Source organism: Babylonia areolata, chromosome 4 (assembly GCF_041734735.1).
Source record: "Babylonia areolata isolate BAREFJ2019XMU chromosome 4, ASM4173473v1, whole genome shotgun sequence".
NCBI lineage: Eukaryota > Metazoa > Mollusca > Gastropoda > Neogastropoda > Buccinidae > Babylonia > Babylonia areolata.
Window position 1 is genome coordinate 31853237 of NC_134879.1, and position 14724 is coordinate 31867960.

The 14724-nt window shown below is 39.8% G+C and overlaps 1 protein-coding gene across 1 annotated transcript in view; it reads right to left on the reverse strand.

Annotated features, from left to right (window-relative positions):
* The window catches only part of LOC143281069 (UTP--glucose-1-phosphate uridylyltransferase-like), a 52236-nt gene extending 37909 nt beyond the window's left edge, over positions 1–14327 (reverse strand). Inside the window, exon 1 of the mRNA XM_076585990.1 lies at positions 14190–14327. Coding sequence (XP_076442105.1) covers positions 14190–14198 — 9 coding nt within the window. The 5' untranslated portion in view covers positions 14199–14327. The remainder of the gene's footprint in view (positions 1–14189) is intronic.
* Positions 14328–14724: the final 397 nt, after the last annotated feature.

Genomic DNA, 14724 nt, shown 5'->3' on the forward strand with positions numbered 1-14724 from the left:
AAAATGACACATGGACACGTCATGCAAAGGCATTATATTCTCTTGCTCTAGGTCTAAATCTGCGCTACTTTGTAAAATGACAAATGGACACGTCATGCAAGGCATTATATTCTCTTGCTCTAGGTCTAAATCTGCACAGCTTTGTAAAATGACACATGGACACGTCATGCAAAGGCATTATATTCTCTTGCTCTAGGTCTAAATCTGCACAGCTTTGTAAAATAACACATGGACACGTCATGCAAAGGAATTATATTCTCTTGCTCTAGGTCTAAATCTGCACTACTTTGTAAAATGACACATGGACACGTCATGCAAAGGCATTATATTCTCTTGCTCTAGGTCTAAATCTGCACAGCTTTGTAAAATGACACAATCCAAAAAAAAATAGCGAACTAAAATATCATGAGATGCACAGTTTTTAGCCAAAAATGGGAGGGGTGGGCTTTTACTAGACACTGGGCCTTTAAAATAAAGTTTACGGTACATTTCTTCCTCCTCCTCCTGTGTACGATTACATAATTGTTAAGCAACGTTTTTATCAAACTCTTGTTGCAAGGTTGTTCTCCCCAGGTGTGTGTGCCCACTATGGGAGCTGGCTGTGTGCCCAGCTTGGCAAAGGGGGGTTCTTGTGTGCTTGTGTAGGATTTACGTGGGTGTATGTACGCAACATATGTGCACACTTGCAAAATGTATGTGATCACATGTACATGCTTGAGGCTGCTGAGTGATGCTTCATGTATATGTGTGAGACACACCTAATAAGCTGATTATGTCTGGACAACCCCACAGACATCAAGTGAAGAAGATGGAAGCTTCAGGCACAGGCAGACACACACACATACACAGACACAGCACACACACACACACACATTACAGTTACACACACACACACACACACATGGAACATATCCACACACACACACATGCACACACACACACACACACTACCACATCATAGCCCGGCACAGACTAACAAAAGACAGTCTATCTTCACCTAACTCCACCCTGCACTCCCCTTCATATTCACCAACATCCCCAACACAACTTCCATCTTCTTTGTCCAGTCACTTTGTCATCATCATCAACTGCACACCCCCACCTGTCCCTCACCGGCCACGCAAACATCCACACACAAACACACATTCATGTGCATGCATATATAATAATAATGATAATAACAATGTACCAGGTACATATATATAGCGCCCTTTCTCTCAAAGAGCTCAGGGCACTTTACATGAAAGAAAATATTACAAACTACTTAAGTCATTCATGACCACTCTTTTTCAAAATCCCCACCCCCCTCTCCCACTCTTCATTCATCCAAAGTGAGCTGACATGGATGGTGTTAGAGAAGAAGGAAGTTGAGAGTGCTTATACTATAGATAGATTTTAAAAAGATGAGTTTTTAGTGAAGAGCGAAAAGTAGTGATAGAATAAGATGCACAGATATGATGAGGAAGGTTGTTCCAGACATGAGGAGCAGCAAAGAGGAATGAACGTTCACTATAAATTCTTGTATTCAGATGAGGAAGTTCCAAATGGTAACAGTCAGAGAAAGAGTGGAGATTTCTTGAGGGAGTGTAAACACTGGTAAGGTACTGTGGAGTGGAAAGCAGAATAGCAGAGACATGCAACTTTGTATTTAATTCTCGCTTCAATGGGGAGCCAATGTTCTCTCTCTCTCTCTCTCATCTCTCCCAAGTATTACAGCAGACCAACCTTGTTCAGGCTAGCATTACTAATGTCTTGTAGAAATGAATCTGTTATCAAGAACTTTGCAGTTTTTCTGTATAAGTCATGCCTGAGGAGAAGTATTATGAGTTCATACTACGATATTATTTAAATATGCAGTATTCATGATTCCCATGTATGATATTTATGTGCGCATCCTTGTCTAAAATGTTTCTTATTCATGTATGCCCCCCTCAAATCAGGCCATGGCCTTTCTTGAATAAAACATCATCATCGTTATAATTATCTTTCTCTCTCTCTCTGTGCATACATACAATACCTCCCATCCGCTAATACACTTACATCCACACACAAACACACACTCACATATATATATGCACACATGCACACACACCCTTTAATACACCCACATCCACACACAGACACACACTCATGCATAATATACATAGACAACCCCCTTACTCACACATACATCCACACAATTATCCATACACAAACACACACTCATACAAACACAACCCCCTCACATCCACATACACCATACCAACATCCACACACAAACATACATAAATACATGTCCCCCTTCTTCATGCACATCCATACAAAGAAATACACACACATACATACTACTCCCACCCATACACATCCACACAATTATCCACACATAAACACACACTCATACATACACACCCCCCTCACATACACAAACACCCACACAAACATGCACACACAAACATACATACATACATGTCTCCCTTCTCCATGCACATCTATACTCAGACACACACATACCTATACTAAACCCACCCCCACTCACACTCACACATCCACACAATCATCCACACACAAATACACACTCTTACATAAATAACCCCCCCTCACACACACACACACACACATGATAATCATCCACACACAAACACACACTCATAGTCATTCATACACAACCCCTAACATATTCACACACACACACTCTCTCTCTCTCTTGTACACAATACACATATTGAGTGTAACAACACTTATAATATGTGTACATCATGTTTGTTTGTCTCTTAATACAACTGCAGATATGTAAGTGCTAATATCTTCACTGTTGGAAAATAAAGATTCATTCATTCATTCCCCCCTACCTTTTATCTATCAATTTCTAAATGATAACATTCAAATTTATAATCAATTTATAAATGAAAATTAAGACTTTCATTAATCAATTGCTTAATGAAAATTAAGACTTTTACTTGATGTCTTGATAACATTCAAATGTGAAAATTAAATAATTCTAACCAGATGTCCAGTATGTGTGAAAGAACGTTAAACAGAAATTTCCTTCCTATAATCACACATGCATGTAAACATGTACATGTGTATACTTCATGTATGAACCAGCGTGAACACATAGGTGGTGGTGATGGCAAAACAGGAGGGGCATGAGCATGTGGAAGGGGGAAGTTGAGGGGCTGAGGGTGGGGGAGTGATGGGGGAGGTAAACTGCAGGGTAAGGGGGACACACAGCTGAAGGGTGGGGGTGGAGGGTGAGGGGGGTCAGGGGGTGGGGGTGGGGGGGAGGGAGGATGGTGGTTGGGTGGTGAGGGGGCAGAAGTTGCCAACTAGAAATCAGCATAGTTGGATCAATGGCAGCACAGCTGTGTGTCCACCACTCAATATGTGCACAGCTATTATATTACATCTACCTTGCCCATTTACCTCTGTTGGCTAAAATGCCCCCCCCCCCCCCACCTCCCCCCACCCCTCACATACTCAATAAATACGGAGACTGCATGCCTAAAATTATACATACATACATACATTAATACATACATACAGATTTCTATATCTATCTATCTATCTATCTATCTATCTGTCTGTCTATTGCTGTGTGTGCAGCAACATTTTTTTTCATCTTTGTCCTGTAGAAAAGGCATTTGATTTGAACCAAAAACAACAACAAAAAATGATTGCTGTCAACTGCTGTCTCTTGTGTGTGTCTGTCTGTTTATCTATCTATTGATTTATTCATCTGTCCATCTATCGATCCATCCATCCTTCTATATATCAACCATCCATCCATCTATCGATCTATCTATCTATCTGTCTGTCTGTCGATGTCCTAGCCTGTCCACTGTTATTCTAAATTTTCACAATGTCCCAGTGTTACACTTTTTTACAAAGTGCCTGAATCTTACATGATTTTTATTCATTTGAATTTGGTTCAGGGTGAAAGAGGTGCAGAGTGAGAGTGACATTATTTTTGTACATCAGTCTCCCTGTGAACAAGGGAATGAATCTGAATGTGTGTGTGTGTGTGTTGTTATGAGGTGTGGCATAGAGTGATGTGGTGTGGGTTAGCGTGGTGTCTGGATGTGGTGTGGTGTGGTGTGGTTTCGCGGTGGTGTGGGTGGGTGGGTGGATGGGTGTGCGTCTGGGTGTGGTGGGGTGTATGTGGTGTTACGAGGTGTGGCACAGAGTGATGTGGTGTGGGTCACCGGTCAGGTAGTGCTGCCCAGTGAGGTGCGGTTTGGTGTGGTGTTGTATGGAGCTGCATTGTGTGATATAATTTGGTGCGGGGTGGAATGGTTTGCATGGCATGGGGATGACACTAAAAACAAGTCTAGAGAAGCAAAAAGAGAGAGGACAAAAAATACATTTTATATGAGTGACTTTCAGACAGACAGACAAATGCAGGTTGGATGAGACAGAGAGAGGAAGGGAGGGAGAGTTCTAGAACAGAATGACAGACAGAAATAGAGAGAACTGAAATGTGATTGTTTCTTTTTTAATGTGCAAGAGTGAAACAAAACACAAAAGCAAGCTGCACACACACACACACACACACTTAAGTGCATGCTACACACACCCACACACACACACACAACACAAGCGCATACTACATGTGCGCGCGCACACACACACACACACACGTGCATGCTACACACACAAACACACATATACACATAGACACACACGCACATAGTGACATACACACACACACACAACACACAAACACACCTAACACAACGCAGACACACTCTCAAACACACAATCTTGCCCCCACCACCCCCTCAAAATGTCCATTCACCTGGCACTGACAGTCCTGAAACAAAGAAGGCGCTCCCATCATGCAACAGTGGCGGCAGTAGTGGTGAGTATAGTGAGGAAAAGCACACACACCTCTGCCCAAGGCTTCGCTGTCCATGATCACAGCAATACCAAATTCTAAACCCTCTTCCTCAGGGGGAAAAATGATTTTTTTTTTTTTAATTCACACAAAAGTTCCACAACTGCTTCTTTCTCAAATGTTGGCTGCTCCAATGTCCAAAGAAATGGTTCGCTTTTGTGTTGCTATGTATGGTAAATAAATTCATGTGAATAAAAAGTAAATGGCAAAACTCCCCTCCTTCGTGTAAATCAATAAATAGATGTTTGTTAACTTTCCTTCTCTTGCACAAACAATACATAAATGGCAAACTTTCCTTCCAACAGATACTTACTGAATGGCACCAATGGATAAAGTTGTAGGAAACACAGAGTCATTGACTCACGTAAATATAAATCAAATGGTAAATGTAACAGAGTCTTTTTGGATCACACAAACAAGGTGTGGAATGCAATGGTCAGATATGTACAGCTTTCTGGTACACAACTTTCTGGTCTAACTTAATGATAACAACGCATGACCAGGCAATTCAGTTTCTGATCTTATAATCTACATTTGTAGTTGATACAACAAACAGTAAATTTAGTACACAGAGGGTCTACAATACACTGTAATACACACTTAACTCCAAAGACCAAACATAATCCTGTCTGACTGTCCTACTGACCAGACTTACAATACTAATGACCACATGGGTCTTTAGTCCTTTCACCAGTGACCAAAATTAATTAAAAAGTTGATGGGCGGTGTTCACCTATCCTTAAACTAAAGCCCACACATGTGTAATAACAAAATACAGTTTTGATCTATTTTTCTGCAAAGTCTGATTCCACAACACTGATGACCACCACAAACACAGCAGACCTCTGATGTTGCTACAAACACCGAAAGACCAACAAAAGCACAGTCTTTGCTCTCAAACCAACATGACAACACCACCTCTGTACCTCTGCAACACACAATCTTTGATCTCACAGAACGTGAGAAACTAGTAGAGGAGAGCAAAAAAAACCAACACCAAACAACTAAATTATGCTCTTAACTACCCCCCTCACACACACCCTCCCCCTCACCCCCCACACACCTTCCCCATTGATTCAACCCTAATGCTTCCAAACTCTCTTACAGTCTAAGTGTTCCTTTTTAAGGAAGCATTTTCACTTGCATGAACACCTTTGATTATTGTTGTTTGTTTTTTTTCCTACTGATATTACGGCCAAGAGGGTCTCCAAATCCAACAAGTCACTTCACCACATCAGCAAATTGAAAGAGAAAGTTGGTTGCTGAAAGTGTGATCACAAAACAGCAGCTGTGAGCCTGGGCTTTGGGGGGGGAAAGATGGAGAGGAGGTTTTCAGTCAATGAAGGGGGCAATGGGATACTTGCAGCAATCTGTCACCATTGATCAGCGAATCCAAAGGGGAAAGTGGAGCAAAAATCGGTGCGTGTTTGGGAAAGAAAACTGTCCTTTAATAGTTTAATAGAAAAATGTTTGATTAATAGAACTTGGAAGACTGAAACACATTGTGTGTGTGTGTGTGTGCGTGTGTGTGTGTGTGTGTGTATGTGTTCATTCTTTAGTTTAGCGTCTTTTATCAGTGATATTAGATAATTAAAAAAAAAGGGGGGGGTGGGGTGGGGGGGTGTAGAGGGGTGAGGGAAGAGGAAAACAGAAAAGGTAGAAAACTATTAAAAAAAAAAAGAAGAAAAAAAAGAAAAGAAAAAAAGCATAACTAACATGCAATTACATTTAACAGTAACAATTCAATAATGATAATAATAATAATCAGAAACCATTAACACAATTCTGAAGTACATTAAAGGAATGTAGAAATAGGGCTCTGAACTAAGGACTGTGAATGTTCGACCATAAGAACCTCGTCAGAAATAGCTTTCCAAAAATCATCTGCAGAATAGTTGTTCTCTTTGAAATACTTGGGCAAGAAGGTATGTAACTACTGACAGTGAAACAATGATGCAAGCTGAACTGCTTACCACAGATGCATGTAACAATTTTACTATGGCTTCAGCGCATCAAGTTTTATACAGAAGGAAGTAGGGGTTATTAATCTTATATAGCAAGCTGATGGATTCAGTATTTAAAAAAAATAATATTCTCCGAGAATATCCCTTCATGTTTTAAAAACTTTTCCTTCCATTGGTTATGAAATCAACCCCATGCTGATTTTTCTAATAAAGTGTATGCCTCTTTTATGGAAAGACGGACAAGTATTTTTGTTGATTTTTCTGAATCTTGTGCTCCTCTTTTAGCTGCTTTATCAGCCGTTTCATTGCTGTGAATGCCCACATGAGAAGGCACCCAACAAAAACTGACCTCAGTCCCTTTAATCCTCAAACAATGTACCAAATGATTTGCCTCAGTAACTAAGTCAGGTCTTGTTTCAAGGCTAAATAATTCTAGAGCATAAAGTACTGATCTGGAATCAACAAAGAATGCTGTTTTTGAGAAAACTATTTGATGGTTCACTAAGTAGTTCAGAGCTTGTATAACTGCAATTAGCTCAGCCATGAATATGGAAAGATGTTTTCCAATAAAGTAAGATTCTTCAACTTTAAAGGCAGGAATACAGAAAGCGGCACCAGCATTTTTGTCATCAAGAACAGATCCATCTGTAAATATATGGAGATGATTCTGATATTTTTCTGCTATGTGAATTCTGGCAGTACTTGTCGTGATATTGATGTTTTCTTCCTTTTTTGTTTCAGAATAACTGATATCAAAATCTGCTTTCAACATTTCCCAAAAAGGAACAGGAGTATAATGTTGTTTTGCAGCTAACTCATTCATGTTGACATCAGATTCTTTTAACAAATTTGAAACGGAAGTTGCAACTGTTTCTTGTGATGAAATGGCTTTAGCTCTTTTAGGAAAATCAATGTCAGATGTTACTGTCAGTTCATCAGCAATGAAATTTTTTGTCACTGAATGTATCTTACAAGGAATTTTGCTGTTGCTAACTCACAATGTTCACTTATGGGAAGAATTCCAGCTGTTTTGTATGTTTCCTGGTTGGATGCATGAGAGGGCACTCCAAGGGCAATTTTGATAGCCTTACAGTCTACACTTTGAATCTTTTGTAATAGATATTTAGGTGCACTGAAAAATATTTCTTGTGCATAGGCTATCTTAGATCTAACAAGGGCCATGGAATGATGAATCAATGTTTTTGTATCCATTCCCCTGGGCAGGCTTATAATTTTCATAAAACTGATACTTTTCCTTGCCTTTGTTAAGATGTAATCAAACTGAATGTTCCATGTCAGCTTTGAAGTAAGATAAACACCTAAAAACTTCACCACTTGTTTATAATCAATGATGTCACCAAGTAATTTAAAAATGGGTATGCTAGATGGGTTACTACCTCAATTAAACATCATACATGAATTTTCAGTCGACAAAGCTAGACCATTTTCAAATATATACTGATATAGTTACCAAGGTTATCAAGATCAGATTGTGTGTGTGTGTGTGTGTGTGTGTGTGTGTGTGTGTGTGTGTGTGTGTGTGTGTGTGTGTGTGTGTGTGTTCATTCTTTTGTTAAACATCTATCCACAATTATAATTTTAGACAAAAATCCATCCCATGCCCCACCCATGCCTCATGTCATCACTACTTTCCCCACTCCCCTCTCCTCAATTTGCATAATGCACAAAAAGGTATGAATATAATAATACTAAAACAGCAAACTAACTACTCAACCAGTAAAATTGCAACAGAGAGCAAATGGGGGTCCTAGTTAAACTGAACTATTTCAAACAAAAGTTGATTGTCATATAAAATGTTTCCAACGGAAGCAGATAGAACTGCAAATTTTGTAAGTGACTAAAGGAAAAAATATTTTTCAGCTGTTCACATTCAAATATGATATGTGTGGGAGTAATTGCATATTACTACAAATGCAAATCACTTTAGAAGTAAATCTTGCTTTTATAGCATCAGTCTTTGTCTGAATATTAGACTGGTTAATCTTCTGCTACTGTAGTGTCCTTTCTGTTTAGGAAGAAAACATATGATAAATTTTGTGCGACCCCTGTTTCAGTTTACTGACATGGTTCCAGCAGGTTTTCTCCAGTAGAGAATAACCTTCTCCAAGTTCTTGTAATGAAAATGGAATACGTATTTCTTTAGCACTGTGAATCACTTCTTCACTAAATATATGGTTATGCCCCTTGAAGGCTTTGAACAAGTCAGTATGTACACAAATTCTCAAAGTATTTGAGAGGAGAGAAAGAAAGAGAGAGACAGAGGCAGCAAACATATTATTCATCATGTATTTTCCATTTCCAAACATATAACTGGAATTCACTGCCTTTTTCAGTCTGTCACAGTCCCTCACTCACATCCTTTAAAACAAACCCAAAAAGATTCCTTCTCAAACAGTCAATGCATGCTTAAGGCGCTCCATTCCATATCTCATTATCTGTATTCGATGGATCCACATCTATTTCTTCCCTGTGTGTAGAGTGTGTGAGTGTATGTTTGTGCATCTGTTATATGAACACTCTAACATTAGTCAGTAAGTGAGTAAGAGAATGAAAAATTTACATGTGTGTGTGTGTGTGTGTGTGTGTGTGTGCGCGTTTGTGTGCATGAGTATAAAATGTGTGTGTGTGTGTGTGTGTGTGTGTGTGTGTGGCATATATAGTATGCGTGTGTGCATGTGTATATATGTATGTGTGTGTGCATGTGTGGGTGTGTGTGTGTGTGTGTGTGTGTGTGTGTGTGCGCGCGCGCGTGTGTGAGAGTATGGGCATCATGTGCAGGCAGGCATTATTCTGCAACTTCAAATGCACAAAGCACAATAACATAAACCAAAATATGACTGCAAGTCAAACTATATGTCAAAAATATGACTATGTGTATTCATATTGATTCAGCTTCACTGTGCAGTGCAGCAGAACCCATCTGCCGGGCGACATTGTATTGTATTGTATTGTATTGTATTGTATTGTATTGTATTTCTCTTTTTGTCACAACAGATTTCTCTGTGTTAAATTCAGGCTGCTCTCCCTTTTTTGTATTTTTTCCTGCATGCAGTTCTATTTATTTTCCTATCCTATCGAAGTGGATTTTTCTATAGAATTTTGCCAGGAACAACCCTTTTGTTGCCATGGGTTCTTTCACGTGCACTAAGTGCATGCTGCACACAGGACCTTGCTTTATCATCTCATCTGAATGACTAGCGTCCAGACCACCACCCAAGGTCTAGTGGAGGTATAGAAAATATTGGTGGCAGAGGCGTGATTCGAACCAGCGTGCTCTGGTTCTCTTGCTTCCTAGCTCCAAGCCCTCAAGAACTCCCGCTGCAAAGAACAGAACCATCTCACTTCAGCCCTTGTTGCCCTGAGTGCCAGAGTGGAGAAAGTGGTGATACAATGGGTACCAGCACACTGTGGCATCAGAGGCAACGAAAAAGCAGACATTCTGGAAAAAGACGGTGCACAGAAGGAGCAGGCCAACAAACTGGTGTTATACGATGAAATCAAGACAATCATCAAGGCACAGCAAGGAATAAAGTGGCGCCTCCAGCACCCCAAATATAACCCAGAAGACAGATACCATTTGCTCGAACTACAGGAACAGGTCAAGATCTTCTGCCTGAGGACTGGACACAACTGCCTGCTCCACCAAATGCACACAAAATTTGGCATTGGACAGAGTGGAGAGTGCCCTTGTGGTGAGGGACCAATGACAACCGACCACATCCTTCAAAACTGTAGGACGCATGCAGCATCCAGGAGGAAGCACTGGCCAACACCGACAGCAGTGGAAGCCAAACTGTACGGCACCCTGAAGGAGCTGCGACGGACGGCAGCCTTCATCGAGGACACCGGGCTGCTTATCTAATGGGAGGCGAACGAGGAAGATGAAGACTTGCTTCCTAGGCGGATGCATTACCTTTAGGCCATCACTCCACGTTAACCTGTGCCCATTTTGTTCAGACTTTTTTTTTTCAGAACAAAGAAACACAAATATAGGGGGAAACACACACACACACACACACACACACTAAAGGAAATAAAAGAAATCTCAACTAACATGAAAAAAGCTGATATACAAAAATTACACATGAATTGCAAGTCTATCATTCCCCTCACCCTTCACCACACACACACACACATTTTGCTTCGGCTTACCACACACCATTCAATTAACGCAATTAATGCAATGATCAATAACACCAACAGTGTGTGTGCTGTATTTAATTAAAGAGGTGCTCCGACAGACTAGTATTTCGCACAGGGCAGGAATCAATGTCATAGACAGACACTAAGACAGAGTCTATACTGGTGGGTCAAGGTAAGGACAGGATGGGCCTTTTTTTTTTCCTAAAATTACAATTAATTAAAATATACAATACCCCTGACCCACTCATGCCCCCACCCCTGTGGAATGCCCTCCATTGAAACAGGGAAGGAGGAGATATATATATACTGTTGGAAAGTGGTGAGAAGCATCATATTTTGTAATTGTATTAGTCTATGTATAGTCTGTGTACCTCCCATGATCTGTGTGTGTATATCATATACTATATGAATGCATGACTTAGTTATGTGTGATCATAAAATCAAAGATTCTATTGGCAATGTGTGTGTGTGTGTGTGTGTGTGTGTGTGTGTGTGTGTGTGTGTGTGTATGTGTTTATCTATATCTATAATCTGTTTACTTCCCTTTATAATCTGTTTTATTCACAGGACAGGAAGTCTGCCGGAATCTGCACTAGTGGATCACGGTTAAGTATGTGTAATTAAATATGTTTTATGCAGTCTGGATGACTGGACACAGCATAACATTGGTTAAATGACCTTTGCTGAGTTGGGAATGATGCTGACTATGAATAGGTGTTCCTGCTAGAACGTGGTTGGACTTTGTTATGTTGCCTTTTTTTGTGAGCAAACATGTCAATAGTTTCTCTGTTAGTTTTAGAGGTAATAGTCTTGTTCTCTGTTAGTTTTAGAGATAATAGTCTTGTTATTGTACCTTGTAAATTTGTATAATGCACTGATCCCCTCACCTGCACCCACACAGGCCGAGGGGGTGATGCTCACAGTACACATCCCCAAGCACCCTTCCCTCCCAACACTGACATCCCAATTCACCCATTCCAAATCCAACCATTCCGTTTGCCTATCATTAAATTGGTGATAACGATTTGCCTACTTCCAGTTTAGATATGTGTGTGTGTGTGTGTGTGTGTGTGTGTGTGTGTGAGTGTGAGAGAGAGAGAGAGAGAGAGAGAGAGAGAGAGAGAGGCTGAACAGATGAAACAGGAACGAGGGTAGGCAAAACAGAACAGTCAACTTTTCAGGAGATCACTGAGGGTGGAAGCACGATCAAAAGAGCAGAAGAAATGGGTGACTTGCAAAGCGCACTAATCAAACCTTATTCAGTAAGAGACTAAAAATGTGTTTGTGTTTACATCTGTACAAAATGTGTGTGTGTGTGTGTGTGTGTGTGTGTGTGTGTGTGTGTGTGTATTTGTGTGTGTGTGTGTGAAAAAAATCAGAGAATAAACAACAGAAAGACAATGAAATTTGAGAAATATATTGCATATAGGTACACCTTGGAACACTGTCTTTCCAGTCACGAATTAACATTTACTTAACCAAAAAACAAAATTACACTTTTTCAAGTAAAACAAAACAAAATTACATGCATTCATTCTTTCACATGCTCTTTCACCTTAATTTTGTTGTCAAAAATAAAATCCTGTAAAGTTTAGGGGGAAAATCTTAAATTTATATATATCAATGTTCTGTGCATCAAACAAATCTAAGACTAGTTTTCCAAAGAAACATATTTTTCATATAATTATTATTTTCTCAGGGATATACATTATGAATTGTTATCATTACAAAACAACAATAACAACATACAGATAAGCTTGATATTTCTGAAGTACATAAATCTTTAAACATCAAAAACAACTGAAAGAGTGGAACAGCCTTCAAATGGCAGACCCTTGCAGTTTGCTGGGTTTTAAGCTACATCATATACGAGTAATTGAGTTCAGCAGCAGCAAGAGACAATAACTTCCAAAATTTCTTAAGTTCAGAATTTATAAAATAAAAAGAATAATATCATTTTAATCTATAGTTGTTTTTTTTATAAAGACTGAAAAAAATGCTGAAAGCTATTTGCAACCATGTATTAAAACGAGCCTTCAAATCTGAGCCACAACAAAACCAGATTTAAAAATTTTTTTTTTTTTTTAACACAGCCCTGAACAAGTGCCATGAGGAAATATGCTGCAAATAAATAAATATTTAAGAAAAGAGAAAAGAAGGAAAAATAAAGACATCTTGGCAATACCCTGAAACCTATATGAACGTCTTCAATGACACATTTATTACTGAGCTGTTACAGTAGTTTTGAGGCGACACTTTCTATGCATTTGACCCTCTAACCCCCCCACCCAACCCCCTCACCCCCCCTCCACCCCCCTCATCTCCACCCAAGTACCCAGGTACTCTGCCACTCGGTCCCTACCCCTACTCACTTCTCCTACTTTCGTTTTCTCCGCATAGGGGATAGTAGTTTGCACAGGACTTGAATGTCAGACCCCTGCCGGAGACTGCACTAGTGGGTCACGGTTAAGTATGTGTAATTAAACATACTTTTAGCATCTGTGGAGCATAATTTTCAATGTATATGCTATAAGTATATTATTATCAACCAACATCAACCTTTACCTGTGATGGCATGGGTCAAGACCCTCGATCCCACCACCCAGCAAGAAACCAAGGAAGACAACTGAACACATTCTCCCATCCCTCTATTAAGCATTAACATGTATCATAGTATGTAAAACAGTCAGACTGGTATGAGTGTTGTCAATGTTGTGTCTCATTTGAAGGCCATTGTTAATGTTTTTAAACTAAAACCACTGATGAAAAAACAACAACACAATAACACTGAATCTGGCACCTTTTAGGGGTCATGGGGTGGGGTTGGGGGTGGAAATCAGAGAAGGTGATTGTCACCTGGATTTTACCGGCCTCGTCTGTCACCACAGACACAACATAACAACGTATTACATCACCAGACAAGCGTGCAGACAGAATGTAACTGTACAGTGTCTCCTGAAACCGTTAAAAACATCACCTACGCAAGTGTTATTGTTAATTACACATCGGTGCATTAACATTGATGATATTCTATCCGAGGATCGAATGATGTTGTTGTCAGTTAGACATGAATCATGGAGAACGGCGTGTGATCGGGCTAAAAATATGAACGAAACAATAACTATCAGTATCACTAACTGCCATATCCAATGATTCAGTGAAAATGAAATGATTGACGAATTACTTACTGTTGCCATGTTCTTTATTGGTCGAACCCCTCTTTTCTTAATTTCAAACTACCACCATTTGGTGTTCTGAAATGGTATTTTTTTGTGTTTTTTTAGTTGCCAGAAGGTTACAGGCAACAGTCCGACATGACAGAAGTAGAGGTCAAGGTTATCGCGGGGTTACAGTGATACTTGCACCAATCAAGTTCACTTTCTCTTGAAGGATGCAGGCAAAAGCGACAAAGATTGTTCATTGGCAAGACGTGTTCGCGAGCGCTGATATAAAAATATAGATCAGTGGTTCGCGAGAGGCCATGGGGACCGGCGCCGGATAATTGTAATGTTTTCAGAAAATAATTTGTTGTTGTTGTTGTAATAATTGTTGAGTAATCATTATCATTTCGTTTTATTGGAAATGCTACAAGTGAAGATAGACAGAATGCGGGTGGTTAAAGCATTGGACTTATCTGAGGGTCCCTGGTTCGAATCTATAACGTGGGTGAAGGGTGGAGATTTTTCCGATCTCCCAGGTCAATATAATGTGCAGACCTGCAAG